Genomic DNA, 21019 nt, shown 5'->3' on the forward strand with positions numbered 1-21019 from the left:
CAATGTAAATGCATTGTAACTGATGTTTTTAAAGAAATATATATTTTTATGATAATCAACATTATGCCACAAATGCTGTCAATTGAGATTAAAGGATTAGTTCACTTTCAAATGAAAATTAGCCCAAGCTTTTCTGAAATGAAGTGATGCGTTTGTGTAAATATATATATATATATATATAAGTTACGAAGAAATGTAAACTGGCGTCGCAGTTACATTTTTTCCGTATGTTGAATGGCTTTGGTCATAGCTTAAGCTTTTTGAATATATACTTTATATATATATATGAATTATACTTCGTACGTTGAATATGGAAGGCAGTCTGTCGAAAGTTAGATATTTTACTTCATAACTTGTTAAATATGGATTTTTTTTTACACAAATGCATTGCTTTGCTTCAGAAGGCCTTTATTATCAACATTTTTTTTGTCTCTTATTAATGAGGGAATTGTGGAGTAAAAGTTAGTTTTTATTTTTAAGTAAAACTATATAATTAGACCCTTGGGGAAAGATGGCCCCCATCCCCCCTCCCAATATATTCAGTATTTCCATAAATGATGTACATCTTTGAAGTGAAATACATCAATTAGCATTTGTAGTGTTGCTGTTATGACATGTCTTCAAATAAAATATGGGCGATTAAATATGTAAATAATCGTATATAAGTCACAGAATAATTTTACCTTAAGATGAATCTCTTTAACTGGTATTCTGCTTTGTCTTTCATTGGTTATTCAATTATTATCAAGTAAGCTGTCAAAAAAAGATGTTAAATATAATATATTTTAAAGGGGGGTATCTTCACCCATCCAAAAGGCCTACAGTTCGTTTGGGAATTGTGCTGCATGGATATTTTCATAACTTGTTAAATATGGATTTATTTATTTATTTTTTTACACAAACGCATTGCTTTGCTTCAGAAAGCCTTTATTAACCCCCCGGAGCCGTGTGGAGCATGTTTATATGATGGATGGATGTGGATGGATTGGAAGTCGTTAGTCCCGTTCACTATAGGATATTTATTAATATTTCTCAGATTGTGTTCATCAAAAGAAAGTCATACACCTAGGATGGCTTGAGGGTAAGTAAAGATATAGGGATAATTTTCATTTGAAAGTGAATTAATCCTTTAACTGGTATTATAGGCTACCAATATTCGGTTTTGGCAGTGAAGTTCCACTCTGAGCATTATATTGACTAACTGACTTAATTGGAAACTCGACTTAAGTATAATTGCATAAGAAAGAAAATGGTCATTTTGCCTGAAACAAATGTAATAGATATTGTTAATTAAACTGCATAGCCTAACTACTGTTATAAAAGCAATAACCCATCACATTTGCCATAGGCTATGGCTTTTGAAAATCAGTTAGCTGCGGGCTCGTGTTCGTGTTTAACTTGCTCGCATGATTGTTTAGATGTTCCCTAGACGAAAAACTATACAAATATGAAAATAAATAATTTAAAAATAGGTTAGGTTAACTAAATCGAATAAACTGATTTAAAAAATAATCTACAGTACAGCACTGTAGACCTAATCTAGTGAGTAGGAAATAATGTAAACCCCTCTTCTAGTGTGTCGCGTCGCGTCGCGTATGAGGCGAATGAGTTTTATGGAAGTTGCCATAGCGCCGCATCACTTTCAGTCTGCCTCCATTCCAATGCAGAGCTCCAGCCTCCTCCTCACTGCGGTACTGTACGTAAGCCGCATGTCGCACACCCGAATTAACTAGTTGTTTCCCTTCAACCTCGTCGCGGATGGAATAACTGAATACTGCACTTTCGCCTTTAAAGAGAAAACCACAAAGCAACGCGTTTTGCTTGAGCTGCAGAGGTAAGTGACATCACACACACATGTATTTGAATGAATCTCGATTTGGGACAGGACCTATAGCCTACATGCGCGCGGCCCCACCTATAAAGGTTACACGCGTTTAGGATTTGTAAACCAGAATTCAGCACTGGGGTGAGTCGCATTGAGTCTGTAATTCATGGCGCAGGTATTGTGCTCGTAATAAAGTTGCATGTTCTGTCATAGTGCGGGGCACTGCGGATGTGAGGACAGTGATGAAGCTGCACGTTTTGCCCTACGTCTATTTTTGGCTCTTTCCTCCGGGGCCAAGAAACCACTTAAAATATAATATCTCATCAATTGAAAATGTGGAATACGGTGTTGTGCTGTATATGATACAGACTACACTTTTGCACTCAAGAAATGTGTAAAGATGTGCACTTGAATATGTTTAAAATGTCCAGAAACCTAATAGTACAGATTGGAAGTGGTAGTGGTGATGCAATGTCAATGTGTAATACCCATGCAGCACAATTCCCAAACGAACTGTAGGCCTTTTGGATGGGTGAAGATGCACCCTTAAAAGCATTGTGGATTTACTTCTAAGATGGTTATATAAGTGTATGTGCTGAATATTCTAATTAACATGTAGTATATATATATATATATATATATATATATATATATATGTATATATATGTATGTATATATATGTATATATATATGTATATATATATATATATATGTATATATATGTATATATATATATATATATATATATATATATATGTTATGTAAAATACTAAAACTATTATATTTAACATCTTATTTTGACAGTTTACTTGATAATAATTGAATAACTGATAAAAGACTAAGCAGAATACCAGTAAAAGAGATTCATCTGAAAGGTAAAATTATTCTGTGACTTATATACAATGATTTACATATTTAATTGCCCATATTTTATTTGAGGACACGTCATAACAGCAACACTACAAATGCTAATTGAAGTATTTCATTCCAATGAAAGCAAAGATGTACATCAAATTTATGGAAATACTGAATATATTGGGATGGGAGAGGGGGGTCATCTTTCCTTAAGGGTCTTAAGTGTATCTTTTTACGTCAAAATAAAAACTAACTTTTACTCCACAAATCCCTCATTAATAAGAGACAAAAAATGTTGATATTCAACATATACAATGCCATAGATCACTATTATACAGAGACATAAAATTAGATAAATTAACTTCAAAACAAATGTTGATATTCAGATGGTATATAACAAAATTAAAAAATAGTGTAGCCATTCATCAAAAGTGCTCACTCATCAAAGTGAGATGAGATTTTGTGTCATCTCTGGTCAGGAGAAGAGAAGAAGAAAAAAAATAAGGGAGGGAGGGGTCATCTTGCCCCAGGGACTTATACCTCAAATTCTCCCCTTTATGATGGGGTTAAATAGTCTGGGTAAACCCAGCTTGATCTGCCGGCGATTTGATTTAGCTCGGCAACTCAGTCTGGAAACCCGTACATTCAATTCTGCTGCATCTCTTAAATTTTTGCGGGAACCAATCACAGACTGGCTTATCCACCTTGCTCGCTATTGGCGGGTATAACACGATGACGATAGAGAAGCGACGGCAAGCAGTTTTCAAACTCAATCTGATCTACCCGTCACTCCAATATAACAATGCACAATCACAGTGAAGCCGATTGTGTTAAAGGTGCCCAAGAATGCTTTTTCACAAGATGTAATATAAATCTAAGGTGTCTCCTGAATGTGTCTGTGAAGTTTAAGCTCAAAATACCCCATAGATTTTTTTTAATTAATTTTTTTAACTGCCTATTTTGGGGCATCATTAACTATACACTGATTTTTTCAGTCGCCGCCCCTTTAAATCGCGTGCCCCCTGCCTCACGAGCTCTCGACTATATTACAGCGCATTTACAAAGTTCACACAGCTAATATAACCCTCAAATGGATCTTTACAAGATGTTCGTCATATATGCTGTGTGCATACATCGAATCATGTGAGTAAAGTATTTATTTTGATGTTCACATTTGATTCTCTATGAGTTTGAGGCTATGCTCTGTGGCTAAAGCTAACATTACACACTGTTGGAGAGATTTATAAAGAATGAAGTTGTGTTTATAAATTATACAGACTGCAAGTGTTTAAAAATGAAAATAGCGACGGCTCTCTTGTCTCCGTGAATACAGTAATAAACGATGGTAACTTTAACCACATTTAACAGTACATTAGCAACATGCTAACGAAACATTTAGAAAGACATTTTACAAATATCACTAAAAATATCATGTTATCATGGATCATGTCAGTTATTATTGCTCCATCTGCCATTTTTCGCTGTTGTTCTTGCTTGCTTACCTTGTCTGTGCACAGATCCAGACGTTAATACTGCCTTTCCTTGTCTAACGCTTGAACATGGGCTGGCATATATGCAAATATTGGGGCATACAGTACACCCAGACTGTTACGTAACAGTCGGTGTTATGTTGAGATCCGCGTGTTTTCCGGAAGTCTTTTAAACAAATGAGATTTACATAAGAAAGAGAAAGCAATGGGGTTTGAAACTCAATGTATGTCTTTTCCATGTACTGAACTCTTGTTATTCAACTATACCAAGATAAATTCAATTTTTCATTCGAGGGCACCTTTAAGCATTTCAATCTGAGAGAAATGTAGCAGAGCGCTGATCCGACTGTCACTTCATAGGAAGATTACAAACAGCGATTGATGACACACAACGATTCTCTGCTGTTATTTTGGTGGTTTGCTTCACGGTGTGAGTACAGGACTCTTTTACTTAAATGCCCCTTGTTGGTAGACAATATTTTTATTATTTGCTCTATATGTTTCGTCTCCCTGCTTCTTGAATTTCGCGCCGCCTGAGCTGAGTGGAATTCTTTTGGTTGTCATGACAATGACGTAGTTTAGGGCGGCTATATTCCGCGTTCATTTACACTGAACCAGAACAGTATCAGAGTCGCCTTTTAACCTCTCGACGATGCTGAATGACTTATTTAGTTTAGCAAACAAATCGTTCGACTGGGTGTAAATACCGATCACTTTAATGTTTTTGGCACAACCTGCAAAAATCGCGCGATGCCATTGCTGCTTCTGCAAACCGCGGATCAATGCTACAAACACACTGGAGTTTTCGCATCGCTCTGCAAAGTACGTCACCCGGATCGTTGATCTGATTGGTTGAAGGACTATCCAATTGCGTGACTAATGCTCGTTGATCACGCCTCTTGTGCAGCAGAAAATCCATACAGACTCTCCAGACCAATGTTCAATTTTAAATTGAGCTTGGTCTGGTGATAGCCAGACTAGGGGTTAAAGGATTAGTTCACCCAAAAATAAAAATTATGTCATTAATTACTCACCCTCATGTCATTCCACACCCATAAGACCTTTGTTCATCTTCAGAACACAAATTAAGATATTTTTGATGAAATCTGATGGCTCAGTGAGGCCTGCATTGCCAGCAAGATAATTAACACTTTCAGATGCCCAGAAAGCTGTTGAACTCAAAAGAAGGTATTTTAAATAATGCTGATAATCAAATGGTTGACAGTAGCCATTGACTTCCATAGTTTTTTTTTTTTTTTTTAATGGAAGTCAATAAAATATCTTTGTTTGTGTTCAACAGAAGAAAGAAACTCATACAGGTTTGGAACAATATAAGGGTGAGTAAATGATCACTTTAAGGGTAATTTATTGCTCAGTCAGCAATATTTTTTTCCAGCTCACCCTATTTCATTCTTTCCTGCACTGCCTCCATCTGTCTTCATTCTTATCTGTCCCTATTTCTCTGTTCACTTTAGGTTCCTTTTTCATAACCAGCTATATCAAGAGATCTCAACCTGTATTTCTTGACATTAGCATAGCCACGCCTCAAACTGACTGACATGGGCATTGAGAGTCAGGGCCCCACCCGCCCTCCAGGAAATCTGACGCCAAAGCAGGTGAAGACATTTCAGAATGTGGAGCCAAAGGCACTGGGGGTGAGTGTCACATTCAACACTGCAACAAATCTGATACTGAATGCAGAATATCTCTATATACCAATAATTTCACATGAGCTACTTTGTAGCACATTTTTTGCAATATGAAAGACTGAATTTAAAAAAAAAAAAGAATAGGTTAGTTTATCATGAAAAATTATCCAGAGTGTTAAAAAATATACCCCAAAACTAAATCTTGGACATCAAATAAAAGTATTTAGGGGCCAAGCACTGAAGGTGCGTAGGCATCTATTGTATCCGTTGGTGTTTCTTTGAATTATTATTCTTCTTCCGCTCTGGAAGTCTATGGCAGCCCAAGAACCGCTTGTGGTAATTCTGAAATTTGGCACACTGATAGAGGTCAGTCTGAACTGTCACCATAGCAAATTTGGAGTCACTAACTCAAACCCTCTAGCGCCACCAGTGGTCCAAATTGGCACTCACATTTATGCTAATAACTTTTGAACTGTAAGGGCTAGAAACAAAATTTTTCCCCCCTCTGATTCTTTAGCTCAAAATGATTCAATTCGTAATTTTCCATCATGAAAATTTTCCCGCCATTTTGATTTTTCCAAAAACCAAACTCCTCCTAGGCTGTTGCTCCGATTTTCACAAAAATTTAAGATCATGCCGACAAAAAGTTATGGAATTCAAGACGATTTCTCAAACTGTTATCGAAAAATGCATGAACAAATTTTACATAGCGCTTGTGAAAATAGACGTAAGGTTGTATCTCCGCAATGTTTTATCGTATTCAGACCAAACTTGGTACGTGTCATCAGAAGCATGACCTGAGGCAACATGCAATGTTTCAGCGCAGTAGTGATGTGTCGTTCTTGAACGATTCGTTCATTTTGAACGAATCTTTAATGTGACTCAGGAAGAACGAGTCGTCTCGGGGGGGGTGATTCGTTCAGTCGCGCATGCGCAATATTCTATAGGTTCTGTACTGCTAGTAGTAGTTCACCTGTTTCAGTCAATGCAGTCTGAGCCGGAAAGAGAATTGATTAGTTCACTTCATGAGTCTTTCGGGTTTTTGAGTCGTTCCTAATCTCGGGACAGACCCATACGCTACACCAATGCAGTCTGAGCCGGAAAGAGAATTGATTAGTTTGTTTAATGAGTCTTTCGGGTTTTTGAGTCGTTCCTTAATCACGTGACAGACCCATGCTAAACCAATGCAGTCAATACAGTCAGGCGGTGTGACCCAAATGCATTATATTTCTAAGTAAATAACTTTAACTCTTCAGTTTTATTTCAGTTTGGGTTACAACTGTTAAAGCTTATCATAACCTTAATGTTTTAAACTAACATTAATAATTCAAATTCAAAATGTTATTTGCTTTTAATTTATGTCATTATGTACTTTTTGAGCAATCTTCTTATACATATATTAGACTAATATGTCAAGTCTGCCTAGGAAAAGCAATTATTATACCAGCAAACTCAAAATTGGAGTAAAAATGAATAAACTAGGCTATAAATACTTTGTATTGTAGGCTTGGATTATTATATTTATAATCTAGCCTACAGTTTATTTACAGATGGACAGTCAAAAAGATAAATATAATCAATATTTTATTTATAACAGGGCTTTATTTATTTATAAAATAATAACACACCACATCCTCAAGAAACGGTAACAAAAACATGACAGAAATGTCAGAAATAGCATATGGGTCTGTCACGTGATTAGGAACGACTCAAAAACCCGAAAGACTCATGAAAGAACTAATCAATTCTCTTTCTGGCTCAGAATACATTGGTTTAGCGTATGGGTCTGTCACGTGATTAGGAACGACTCAAAAACCCGAAAGACTCATGAAACGAACTAATTCTCTTTGCGGCTCAGACTGCATTGGTTTAGCATACGGGGCTGCCTGTCACGTCATTAAGGAATGACTTAAACCCGAAGAGTTGTCAGACCAGAAGTGAGGTGAGCTTAAATCTTAATGAAGACCCAGGTAAAGAATGAATTAATCTTTTCTGTATCTTATAGCATTGTAGTTTTGTATTGTTTGTAGTGTGATCAACGTTTGCATAAGTAATAGATGTGTTGTTGAAGTAACACGTAACATTTTAATTACATTTTGCTAAAATGAACGAAATGACTCGAAAAAAGATTTGTTCATTTTGCTGAACGAGACTCAAAAGTCTGAGTCGGTAAAATGATCCGAACTTCCCATCACTACAGCACAGCGCCACCATCCGGAGATACAAAAAAAAATGGCTATTTTGCTTATAACCTCTGATGGGTTTGTCCAAAAATCATAAATGCGGTCTTGTTAGATTCAGGTATCCAATTTTCCCATATCGGCCATTTTAAATTTTGTGCTAAAATGCTGTATTTTATGAACGCATTAGCGTATCATTACAAAACTTGGTATGGGTCATCAGCACGATGCCCTGAAGGAGCCTGAGAAGTTTTGGACCAGCGCCACCTAGTGAAGAAAAAAATTATTTATATGCTTATAATTTTGGATGTGATTGACTTATTTTCACGGAAGTCATCTGTTTGGACTCCTGAATCCTTGCCGATTCCAAAGATACCAAACATGCTAGGTTTTGCCATATGGTTTGTGCAACGTGGTGGTTTTATCGTTTGGTTAACGAAGTGCTAATACCCAAATGTAAAATTTTGATAGGAAGTGGCAAAAAAAAATCAAATCAAAGTCGCCCATGGGTCATTTTTTTAATCTTCTCATACATATAAATGTCTGTAACTCCAAATCGAAATGAGATATTTTCACAAAATTTAACACACATGTATGGGCTCACTCTGAGGGCACACAAAAAAGTGGTGGGATTGTGCCTCTTGGAGGCACTATTGAACAAAACATGAAATTGCCATTAACTACAATACATTGTTATAAAAAGAGAAAAATGCTATATTTTATGAATGCATTGGTATACCATTATGAAACTCAGTATGTGTTATCGGCACCATGCTCTGAAGGTACTCAAAAGGACAGCGTCACCTTATGGTCAAACGTTGTAATATAATTTTTAAAAAATGCTAATAGCTTTATATAAATGTGGCCTATTGTAATGAGAATGGTCTTAATAGATTCAATGGGTTATGCTAAGCACACTGATGCCAATTTTGCCAAAGTCAGCCAAACTTCCTGTCCGCCATTTTGATTTTCTTTAAAAACATACTTTTTCAAACTCCTCCTAGACCGTTGGTCCAGTTTTCACCAAAATCGAATTGTATCATCCTCAGAACATTCCTGCAAAATGTTATGGATTATGTGTTGATAGACAAAACTGTTTTCGTATAACACAGCTACGACTTTGAGGCTTGATGCCAAAATGACTCTTAAAGCTGTATCTCTGCAATGCTTTGACATATTGACACTAAACTTTGCGAGTGTCAATGTTACCTCACTCTGACGATGCCACATTAATATGGTCACAGCGCCACCTATTGGTTGAAAGTGATAACAGCCATGTTGACATGACTTGTTTTGCCTTCTTTGTGCTTGGCCCCGTAATTGCTGCTTGCAGCTATATTTATAATTGTCTTCTGTTATACAACCTTTCTAATGGCCTTATTGGAAACATACCAAGTTTATCTTGTTCTGTTGTTTCAGTCCATTCAGATCATTATTGCTGTCTTGTGCTTGTGTCTGAGCGTCACCATTCTTCAGCTCTATGAAGAGGTCCACTTCTCTCCTGATGTCATCGTTGTGGTAGTGATTGTTGCTCAGGTAAGCTGAATGTACTAATATTCATTGAGAAACAGGGTGTTTATTAATCAAGTTGTTACTATGGATGTTGCAAACTTAAATAATTTCATTAACCTGTTGTTATCAGTTGCTTGTGTCTGGATCAATTTTAATCCATGCTGGAAGGTTCCCATCACTCTTTTGGGTGAGTACACGTTAAAAGGTTTGCAGAATCAATGAAACTACCTACCTATTTATCTACCCACCCTGAACCTACACTACCAGACAAATGTTTGGACACACTTGACTCATTTTTTTTTTCTCCTAATGATTGTAATGCTCATACATAAATACGGAAGAGGATTAGGGCCAAGCAATAATAAAAAAATAAAACCATCTCGAGATTAAAGTTGTTAAATTTCGAGAAAAAATGCGTTAAATTTCGAGAAAAAAGTTGAAATAAAATGTTGAGAATAAACTCATTAAATTACGAGAAAAAACTCGTTAAATTTCAAGAAAAAAGTCGAGATAAAATGTTGAGAATAAAGTCATTAAATTGCGAGAAAGTCGTTAAATTACGAGAACAAATTCGTTAAATTATGAGAACAAATTTGTAATTTTAATGAATTTGTTCTCTTTAATCTCGAGATGGTTTTATTTTTTTTATTATTGCTTGGCCCTAATCCTCTTCCGTACATAAACCATTGAAATTTGTTTTCCAAAAAAAAAAAATATATAAATTGTTTCTGTTTTTCTTAAATTTGTTTTTTTGTTTGTTCTTCATTTAGTTTTTTTGTTTAAGGTGTTTTTGCTTTTTGTTTTGTTTTGTTTTTTTATTTTGGAGCAGATAGCGAGGGATTGGCAGCTAATCTAATCTACAAAAAAAAAGAAGCTCAAATACAAGCAAGTTTTGATCTGCTTATTTTTTTATAATCCCTACATAATTCCCATACTTCCATTTGTGTTATTTCATAGTCTGTTGATTATTCAAATGTGGAAAATAATCATAATAAAGTAAGTATGTCCAAATTTTTGACTGGCAATATATTTCAGTCTTTTCTCAGTACTGTTTCATTTTTTATTGTTTTGATAAATTACAAACAAAGTGAGTTGTAGCTGTACAGTAACTTCTGTCCCATCGTGTAAAGGTGAAAGCCACACTGGTTGCTCACCTGGTCAGTGCAGCGTTTTCCACTGCTGTTCTTGGGCTGCTGTCCCGTCACCTGCCTTACCGTCAGGACACTTACCACTGTGAGCACTGCAGGAGACTGGAGATCTATGCTGTGGTGAGCTCACAGATTTGCTACTCTATTACTGCACAGCTTGCATTATAGGAAGATGGGTTTGTGTATTTTTGCACATATATATAGACCTACAGATATCTGTATACATACAATATATAGATGATAAATGCATGTGGGTGTGTTTTGGGTGCAGGGGAAGGATGAAACACTTCAAAGTGGGTATGATGTGATGAACTGGCCACATCAACTTTCTTGTTACAGTTTTTTCTTTAAGAAATTTCCTTGATGCCTTTTCAAAGGACTGTACCGAAGTGCAAAACATAGCATCTTCAAAACTTTCAATAAAAAGCACATTGATGTGTTTGTCTGTCAAAAGACCAAGTGGTTCAGATGGTTGAAGATTTTTTTTTAAGATTGTGCAGTGTAGTGGAGTTAAAGAACTGTATGTGTTTTTCTATATTTTACAAGTGAAATAAGAAGTGCTCTCAAAGTTGGAAGCTGAAGTTTTAGTATTTTGTTTTTCTTAAATTAAAACTATACATAGTATGTGATTTTCTTTTTTTAAGCAATGTGATTTTTTTTAACCAGGGCCTGATGAACTGAAGGATTATGTTGTTGGAATGAATATAAAGTTTTTGGATGAAATATAAAGTGAAAAAAAGATATGTAATGTTGTTATTTGGGGTACTGGCTTATAATTTGATGTGGATTTGAATATATAACACTTTGAATATATAACACTTTATTAAATTGCTTTAAATTGGGAAGCAATTTAAGCAGTTTGCTTGAATTTTTTTTTATTTTAGGTAGAATATTAATTGACATCATAATTGCTGAGAAATATAGATGGATATGAATTGTTGACATAAAATATAGCAAAATATGTTAACATTGCTCCTATTCATTTGTTTCAGCTTTGTAATGTAAATTTTGTCTTATATATTTATAACAGAATAGAGTAATGGATATTGATCCTTTGCACTTGGTACAGACTTTTTCTGATGCTGGAGGAATTAATAAAAACAGTGCCCTTTCAAGGTATTTGGACTATAACACTTAATGCTTTTTTTTTTTTTTTTACACACATTTAGATCTGAAATGAAACACGCATGATTCAGATCTAAGTGATCATAATGGCCATTTTATAATTGTATTAGGGTATTAGGGTATGGAATATTGCCATTTTCTTGGTTTGCTTTTTTTATTATTTATTTATTTTGTGTGTGTTTTGTTTTATTTTATTGTTTTGTTTTATTTTGGCTGGGGGGTTAGTGGTGATACTGTACATTTTAGGCTTTGAGGCTGCTCATGTAGTTTGAAAATTATCCCATTATCAAGCCATCTTAGGTGTATGACTTTCATCTTTCAGATGAACACAATCAGAGTTAATAATATCCTGGCTCTTCCCAGCTTTGTAATGGCATTGAACAGTGCCTGAGATTTCGAAGCTCCAAAAAGCACATCCATCCATTCTAAAAATAATCCATAGAGGGTTACATTGTTTTTCACGATAGGCACATTTCATGTGTCGGGTCAGAGGTCACCCTTCTGCCGGAACTCCACTCTCTTGTGAACGCACGTACAGCCATTGCCCGAAACCAGTGATTGTAGTTTATAAAGTTTTAAATATGGATATTTTTCTTACAAAAAACCCTCCTTCAGAAGGCATTTATTAACCCACTGGAATCGTATTGATTACTTTTATGATGGATTGATGTGCTTTATGGAGCTTCCAAAACTTGGGCACTATTCAGTGCCATTACAAATCTGGGAAGAGGCAGGATATTATTTATTTAATATAACTCTGATTGTGTTTGGCTGAAAGAAGAAAGTCATATACACCTAGGATGGCTTGAGCGTGAGTAAATTATGGGATACTTTTTATTTTTTGGTTAACTAAGTCCAGCAATGTCCAGCCACCTTAACACTCTGTTTTGTCTGACACCAAACAAAAACTCAAAAGGTGCCTGAAAAAAGTGAAGAGTTTATCAGAAGAAACATCTTATAATAGCTGTCCAACTAAGTCTATAACTGATGGGATTTGTCCCAATCTCAGAAGTCCAAAACCTTTCTGAGGGCACTGTAGTTTGTCAAGGAAGTCAAAAAACTGTAACAGTTTTTCTAAATTGACTAATTGGGTGTGCTTGCAGCTACATTTTTATATGAAAAGTAGCTTTATAGCTATTTGTCAAGTGAACCCGATCTTTGGCAAAATTCAACATGATTTTGTTTTTTGTGTCTGCTTTTCCAAAGCAACAATATTGTTTCAGGAAGTGCACTTATACTGTCGAGAGAAATTGTAAAGTAAGTAATTCTTACCTTTATGTTTTCCTTTGTGTACATGAATGTGCTTAAATATTTGCTGAAAATGCAAGAAAAAAAACAGGTTAATTGAAAATAACATTTTCCTAAAATCGGTATTGTTGTTTTTTAAGGTGAAAAATATTTTGCAGCAATTCAAGCACAACAAATATAATGTTAATTCAGGTAAATTGGGCCACCAATGTGACAGCTTCTCAAACAGTGGTCCAAAATGCCTGAATTCATCCTATAATTCAGGATCTTCTTATTTTTCATTGTTTTTATCAAAAAATTATCTGTAGCTTTGTGTATATTCGTGTTTCCAATTTGTAGGAGAGTGAATGCATGCGGAAGCAGCATGTAGGTCATTTTGAAGATTGTTTGGTCAGTTTTGCACTTTGGGCCAGTTGTCTGAAAATGCTTCAGAATGATACCTTTAATCATTTGCAGATGTGCTTTGAAAACTCGGATGGTCACTCTTGCTCATCTTAAGTCCATTTTTTTTTAAATATTACAACAATATCTGCCTTACTGATCTGCTTGTCTGCATGTTTGGAAAAGAGTTGATCTCTTTGGCAACTTACAAACATGTGGACAAGCACATCAGTTCTGATAGCTGTAGTAACTATTTTGCCTTTTTAGGTAAATTGTATGACCATTGTGTTGTTTTTCTGTCACTTTTGGGTTCTGTCAGCTCTTGATTGATGGCTTCTTGGCCACCTTGGTTCTGTTTCTGGTGGTGGAGTTGGCGATCTGTATTGTAACCATTTTGTTTGGACTCAGTGCTCTGGCTAAAGCTGGCATGAAGGTCAGTTAATCATATGCAGAATAGGAGGGTTAAAAAGAGTATGTGATGATTTTGGAGATTGTGTGGTGTTTAAATGGTTAGTTCACTCAAAAATGAAATTGCTGTCATCATTTACTCACCCTCATTTCGTTCCAAACAGAGGTGTAAAGAGTACCTGAAATTTGACCCAAACATGGGTTGAAATAACCCAGCAGTACTTAAGTATTTTACTCATACTGAATGTAGGCTCAAAGATGCACTAGACCTCAAACCTAAGAGACATTTCAGTGAGGAAAAAAAAAAGAAACGGTTGATTTTTGAGGACAGCAATCACGTTTATTTTCTAAAATCGAAATAAAACTGAACACCTCAATATTGCAACAAATCAAGATCACCACAACAGCTTCTTAAACGTCTACAAAGAGTCAAGTCTCAGTTAAGCACAAGTGCACAAAAAGGGCATAAGTAAACCAATATTCTTCAAAAAGGTCTCTTCAAAATTACGGACAAATAAGATAATGTTAAGTAAAATGAAATAGTCGATGCCTACTTGCACTGGACATGCTGGTTTCAGCCTCATCACCGGCTGCAGTCATGTCCTCATCTCATACGAAACATCTGCAATTCACAACTACCTGCTTATACACTCACATTTTCGCATTAAGTAGCCTTGTTGACAAGTTTGGGTGAGTAAGGGCAACACTCACAAGATATATTACCTTCAATGCCCTGTGCCATGCAAAATGTAACAAGTAATTGCATTACTCATTACAAAATACTGAAATACAAAAATGTAGTCAAGTAATCTTTGATACTCAGTCAAACTACAAAGTAGCCAAAATATACTTAAGTACAGAAACTAATTACATTTACTCTAATAGTTTACACCACTGGTTTCAAACCCCCTTTCTTTGGAACATTAATGAAGATATTTTAATGAAATCTGAGAGATTTCTGTCTTTCCATTGAAAGTCTATTCACCCAAAACTCTGATGCTTTAGAACATTCATAAAGAGATGGTAAAAGAAATCCAACATTGATCGGCTAATACGTAGAGCAGTTAAATTTGGTAAACAGAAGCTCAAATGTAAAGAACCAATGGGATTCATTGTTCCTTGTCACACCAGCATGATTGAGCTTCCGCAAGAGCCAATGAGATTTGTTCTCGCGCATCAAGCAAGTACGGTTAAGTGGGAGGGACAGAAATCTCTCAGATTTCAGTAAAAATATCTTCATTTGTGTTTCGAAAATGAACAAAAGTCTTATTGGTTTGGAACGACATGAGAATTTTCGTTTTGGGGTGAACTACCTATTTAATGCAAATATGGTAAATTTGGTAGACTTTTGGTATAAATGGGATTTTTTTTCTAAAATAATTCAGCATGTAGACTGGTGTTCTGAAATGTTCTTTATTTGGTCTTTGTAATCTGCTCTTCAAAATTGTCTGATCAAATCCTTTCCATGATGAACTAATTTAAGACAGTGATGAGTTCTGTGTTTTCCACAGCTTCCTGGTTTTAGACAGCGTGAAGCTCCATCTCAGTCTGAGGCGGTCACCCCTAGCCAACCTCAGGTACACCAAATTCACATACGTTGCTTATGAGCTTTAATTTAGGAATCAACCTTCAGTTGGTTCGAAACGGCCTAATGTGAAACTAAAGCATGCCAAGCCATTGCTATCTCATTTGTAAAGGCCCATTTACACCAAGAACAATAACTATAATGACAACAATAAAGTTTTAATAATTCTTTGAGAATAGGGAAGTCCACACAACTATAACGATAATGACACAGAGGAACAATATCATTTATAAACACTGACAGCCAATCTGAATCCACTCAACTTTAAAGAGCTCAAGCATTTAAAGCAATGACATAACTGCAGCGTGTGCTTATAATATTCAGAATGTTGGTGTGTATGCTAGTACAGTTTTCATTATTTCTATCATGACAACTCTCGGAAGAGTTTAGCATGGTAATGGATATGACAATGATAATGTATTTGATCTTGGCATTAAATATCTACTACTCTGCTGCTGCTGTTGTTGATTATTGCTGTTGTTGCTGCAGAGCAAGTACAGAGACTTGATAATGCCAGTACATAGACACACTGTTGTGAGCATGTAAGATGATAGCATATATGAAATTACCCATAGCAGATCTATACAGGTGGAGCTAGTTAAGGTGGAGGGTTTCAAAGAAACCCTGAAAGTGCACTGCAAACTGCTACACTTTCATTTACCAACTATTTAAATGTTGATCAGCAAGCTCGTTGGCTACAGATGCAACAGGAACCAATCAGCTTGTGCCGTGTTGTTAACAATGTGATTGTCAGCAGGTTGCGAGAAGTACCCATCAGCATGTGCCATCTAGAGTTTCATGACAAAACCTGGTATAATTATCTTTATAGTGATCATTCTTGGTGTGAAGGGGCTTTCTAGAACCTGTCAACCAATCAAACTTCTGTTTCTTTCCATTCCATTCAAACCCTGTAGGTGGAGGTGGTGGTCTCAGAGGTGGAGCCAATGCCAGAGCGCATGCCTGAACCTCTATCTGAGCCAATAGAAGAAATCCCCAGTCCTCCCACTGAACCTCAAGTGGCCCCCATTGACTCTTTAACAGACGTTTGACACTTCGTGCTCATGTGATCTGTATGTATATTGTAAGTAGGGGGGCTTTGGTGATCAGTGAGGTTTTAGCAGCAATGGTTTTTATATTTTAGTGGTATATGAAATCGACACGATAGGGCTTTACGATATGTCATTATACTTAAAGGGAAGGTTCAACCAAAAATGAAAAATCTTCATAATTTTTCTTCCTTATCATTCCAAACCTTTAACACTTTCTTACAATGAAAGTGGATGGGCACCAGGGGTTGTCAAGCTCCACAACGGACAAAAAAAAAAATCAAAAATCAATGAACTATGTTCAAAGTTTTTTTTTCAAAGTCATATAGTTTTGAGTGAGTAACAGGCATTTATATCATTCATTAAAAATCATGCTTGACTGCTGTGGTCACCATTCACGTTCATTGTTTGTAAAAGTGGAACATTCTACTATTATTATGTCCTTTTCTACAGAAGAAAAATTTTTTTTTTTAAGTTCTGGGTTTCAAAAGGCATAAAAGTGAATGTTCATTTTTGGGTGAACTATTGCTTTAACATTGCATTACCTTTTCATTACATTACATTAAATTACTTATAAAAAGCTGCAGAGATCCTCTGTGTCTATCAGCCGAGTGTTTGCAAAGCAGTACTCTACTCATATTCCTCAAATATTCAGGCTCAGCCCCTAACTCTAATATTAAAGGTGCTGTATGTAAATGTTTGACTGTACTAAAGCATAAAAATATAATATGTTTGCAGAGATTTAGGATACATGCTAAGTTCACATACTTGTTTCTCTGAAAAACAATGCTACATCCAGTTATTCTAAATGTGCTTTCCATGTCAGAATGTCTGTTTTTGTTTTGGTCTGTGTGATCCTGCCCACTGCCAATTTACCCAATAGGATTATTTCGATACCCCAGGTTGCCAGTTGGTGGAAAACACAGCGTACTACAGTAATGGAAGCCAGCAAATGAACTGGGTCAGAGAACGCAGATTCTATCCGACCTAAAAAGTCTCAGCATCCATCTAAAAAGCTTGTATTAGGCATTAAATCAACTTACAGCATAAGATCATCGCCTTCGTTTGTCAATTGCACTTGTTCCTGTTGTGTGTCCTCAATCTAGATTGAGGAGGTGGTGGGGGGAAACAATTCTCTTTGAATTTGGACAACAGAACCCATTTTAACCGCTAGCTGTCAATATTACATACTGCACCTTTAAGCATCTACAGTATAGTTCATTTATCCCGAACCACGAATTTCATCGCTTGTGTTAGCTATTTTTGTTAACTTCCTTCCATAAAAAAACAAAAACAAAACAAAATTAAGGTACAAGTTTGAAAATCTCCCATTACATGGTGATTGACTCCATATGAACTCATCATAACATTTGCATACTGATTTGTGATTGGTCTTCTATCTGAATGAAAATTGAATTGTGATTGGTGCATGCTTGCATTCTTTCTTGCATATATAATCATTCAGAGCATTTACACTGTACAGTGTATGTTTATTCTTTCAATAGTAAAGCAGGTCTTATGTAGCATTTCATTTACACTGAACCAAGTCTGTGTTTAGATTTTAGACATTGGTTGTGTGAAATAAATTTTACAGAGACTAAGTAAAAGTGTAACCCTATTCAGGGTTTCCACAGACACAGGGAATTTGTGATTTCCCTGAAAAGTCATGTACAATATTGTTTGTTTTGTGCAATCTCTATAAAATGACTTTTATAAATTCTTAATCTAACAATCAACAACTGGAGAAGTAATGGAAATTCAGTGATTGAAGGGCGTGGGAACCAGTCTTTTAGGGCTTTCGCATCGAATAGTTCTAGGAGTTCAGTTATAGAAACTAGCCACTAGGATAGTTCCCCGGGAATTAATTTTTCCCCCGGACCATGTTCCTGGTTGCATTCGCACCGGTAATAGGAACTCTGAAGCGGCCGACAGTGGCGCCTTTAAGCGCGGCATGGAGGATGCCGTGATCAGAGCTATGTTTGTTGTGTGTCGTGGGTTTCGTGATAATGGAGATGGAATGTAAACTTATAATCTACATGACGGAAAAAGCAAAAAGTGGGGCTAAGACACAATCTCCTATGACATCTTTCAGTATTGCATATCATCGAGAACACAACCCTGCAGACAACAGGTAAATGCCGTAGTTTACATGTTTACACAGCTTTTTAAAAATGCCAGGTTCTGGTGTTTGACATGCGTTTGATCAATCAACGTACACTTACATAACTGATTTTTCCTATAGTGCTGGTTTATGCTGCCTTCACGTGCTATCGGAAATTTAATAATTCGTCATTACGAGCTCATCGCATTCAACTTTCGAAATAGGAGGGCGCGTTCATGTGCAATTTGTACCTAGGAAACTCATATTTACGATAATTCAGAGAGCACATGAAGGCAGCATTAGACCCTAATCTAAAGTTGGAGCTAATTTAGTTCCCCCAAGTCCTAACTAAAAATGTTCCTAGTTCCTGCGGTGCGAACATGGCAAAATCCAGGTACTTCAGCCAATAGTTCTAGGAACTATGAAAAGGTTCCTCCGGTGCGAAAGCCCCAGTGCTTTACAAACACTGCTTATTTCTACAGGAAATAAAATACAATGCAAATCCCCTAGTGTCTTACAGAAAAAAAGTTCAGATAATGAACAATAACATCAATATTAATGCAGAAATATCACAGAATTATTGATGTAATATAACAGCAGCTCAAAGAATAAAAAAAAAATGTGGCTGGGCAAAATGTATCTGAACAATGCAAGCATGCACAGTTGGATCCGCTTAATGATGTATTACCAAGTAGTTTGTAAATAGGATGCTACATTTTTTAGATATAGACTGTATATCAGCTATAAATCATTTTCAGCTGTCAAAAACTATATTGCAGGTAATATTGTGGTAATTGAGAAAAGGTATCTTACCACTGATTTCCAATAATAAATACATGGAGCTAACTTATCAACAAACAAAAATGCACTGTATGATATGTTAATGTATGCTATATTGCAAAATACTCCCACAATTCATTTGGCCTCTTCAGTGTTAGTATTCTGGTAAATCTGATGGCATTTATTAAATATCTTGAACTCCTATGCTCACAAGAGAATAAAAAATAGTAACAATATCTTAACAGAATAATATACACCCAAGTTGGGTTTAATCTTTTACACTCTGTTAAAAGAAAAGAAAAAAAGAGTTGTGCTCTCCATGTAATATCAAACAGTAGGATGTGTTCTCTGTACATATGATGTATACTTCCTAATGTGACGTCATTGGTGCTAGTACACTAGTAAATCTTGAAAATCCATTTCAGTCCAAGATGAGGTCGTGTCTCGACCATGTTTTAATCTTGATCAAATGGAGAGAGTTAGAATAGGGGTTTAATGTGTCATTTTTGGCCCTTTCCCAGCTAACAAAATATGTTCTAGGAACAATTTGCTAACTTTCCCATTAAGTTCTTGTTTAAAACGTCTATTTTTTTAATGTTTTTGTTTGTTTGTTTTTTAAAATTCCTGGTTACACGAGCATTAGAGAAAATATTGAATGTTAACTTTATTTGATCATTTTGCAAGTATTACGTTTTGAATGTTCTCTGAACCATCTGAAAAAGTACTAAGTAGTAAATAATGTATAAATAGCATTGTTTTGGTGCAAATGTTTTCATAATGTTATTAAAGACCAGATAACTTTGTACAAACATTCTATTAACGTTCTTTTTGTTTATAACTTTGAGAGAACGTTAGCCAAAGTTCTAAGAACAGTCCCTGTTAGCTGGGTTGTTTGATTACCATTATAGGCTTAATAGTTCAGCTAATTGTAAATGTTGTATGTTACTCACTCACTAGACTCACAGAATGTCATTTTTAGTCTCTCACTAGTATCTGCATTCATCATATAAAATTAAGTGTTATAACACAGTCATAATCCAAGGAACTATTCTTTATTACAGATCTAACAAACCAAAGTATTTTGTTTATCCACTTTATTAGTACTTTCATACCTCTTTTACACAACATCTGTATATTTTCTGCTCTTGTTCACTCTGTCACATATTGTTTAATTGTGATCTTAAGCATGTTGCTGTTACTTCAGTTTCCATTAGATGGGGATCAAAGAAATTGGTGTAACATTGTAATAACACATTCTCATTGTGTTTGACGTGCATTGAAGTGTATTTTAGGTGCTGAATGGTCTTATTAAACCACTTTTATGCACCAACAATGTGACATTATTGTTTCTTATTTCACATTTTGATCTTTTCAGTGTATAAAAAGAACCTTATAGCAGTAAAATGATGTTTGTCATGGTGGTTTTGATAAAGGATGAACTATATTAGTAGTATATTATATATAGTATATTATAATAATTTAAATATCCTTTCAATTTTATCACTCAATAAACTATGGTTGTTAATTATATAACAAATCAACTTTTCACCGCATTCTTACATAATAATACTAACACATACATAATTTAAATACTATAGATGTTCATTGGTAATACAGTCTGATTAATTTTCCACAAAACATGCAGCTGTTTAATGAATGTCACCATAATCTTAACTGAAGTTTGTG

At 35.4% G+C, this 21019-nt stretch overlaps 1 protein-coding gene across 4 annotated transcripts; it reads left to right on the forward strand.

Moving 5' to 3' along the window:
* Window positions 1-1416: 1416 nt before the first annotated feature.
* si:dkey-81h8.1 (uncharacterized protein LOC100034657 homolog) lies at window positions 1417-20666 on the forward strand. Of its 4 annotated transcripts, none has more exons than XM_048201104.1 (9): window positions 1417-1834; window positions 5704-5825; window positions 9419-9535; window positions 9642-9698; window positions 10642-10779; window positions 12991-13041; window positions 13733-13846; window positions 15333-15398; window positions 16321-20666. In XM_048201104.1, the coding sequence occupies exons 2-9, from the start codon at window positions 5730-5732 to the stop codon at window positions 16453-16455; spliced, it is 774 nt and encodes a 257-aa protein (XP_048057061.1). In that variant the 5' UTR covers window positions 1417-1834; window positions 5704-5729; the 3' UTR covers window positions 16456-20666. The 4 variants fall into 4 exon arrangements, with proteins under 4 accessions (XP_048057061.1, XP_048057059.1, XP_048057062.1 ...); XM_048201102.1 differs by having other exon boundaries at window positions 1419-1834; window positions 5646-5825; XM_048201103.1 differs by lacking the exon at window positions 1417-1834 and adding an exon at window positions 1844-1966 and having other exon boundaries at window positions 5646-5825.
* The last annotated feature ends 353 nt before the right edge of the window (window positions 20667-21019 follow it).

The sequence above is a fragment of the Megalobrama amblycephala genome, linkage group LG9, assembly GCF_018812025.1.
Source record: "Megalobrama amblycephala isolate DHTTF-2021 linkage group LG9, ASM1881202v1, whole genome shotgun sequence".
NCBI classification, from domain to species: domain Eukaryota; kingdom Metazoa; phylum Chordata; class Actinopteri; order Cypriniformes; family Xenocyprididae; genus Megalobrama; species Megalobrama amblycephala.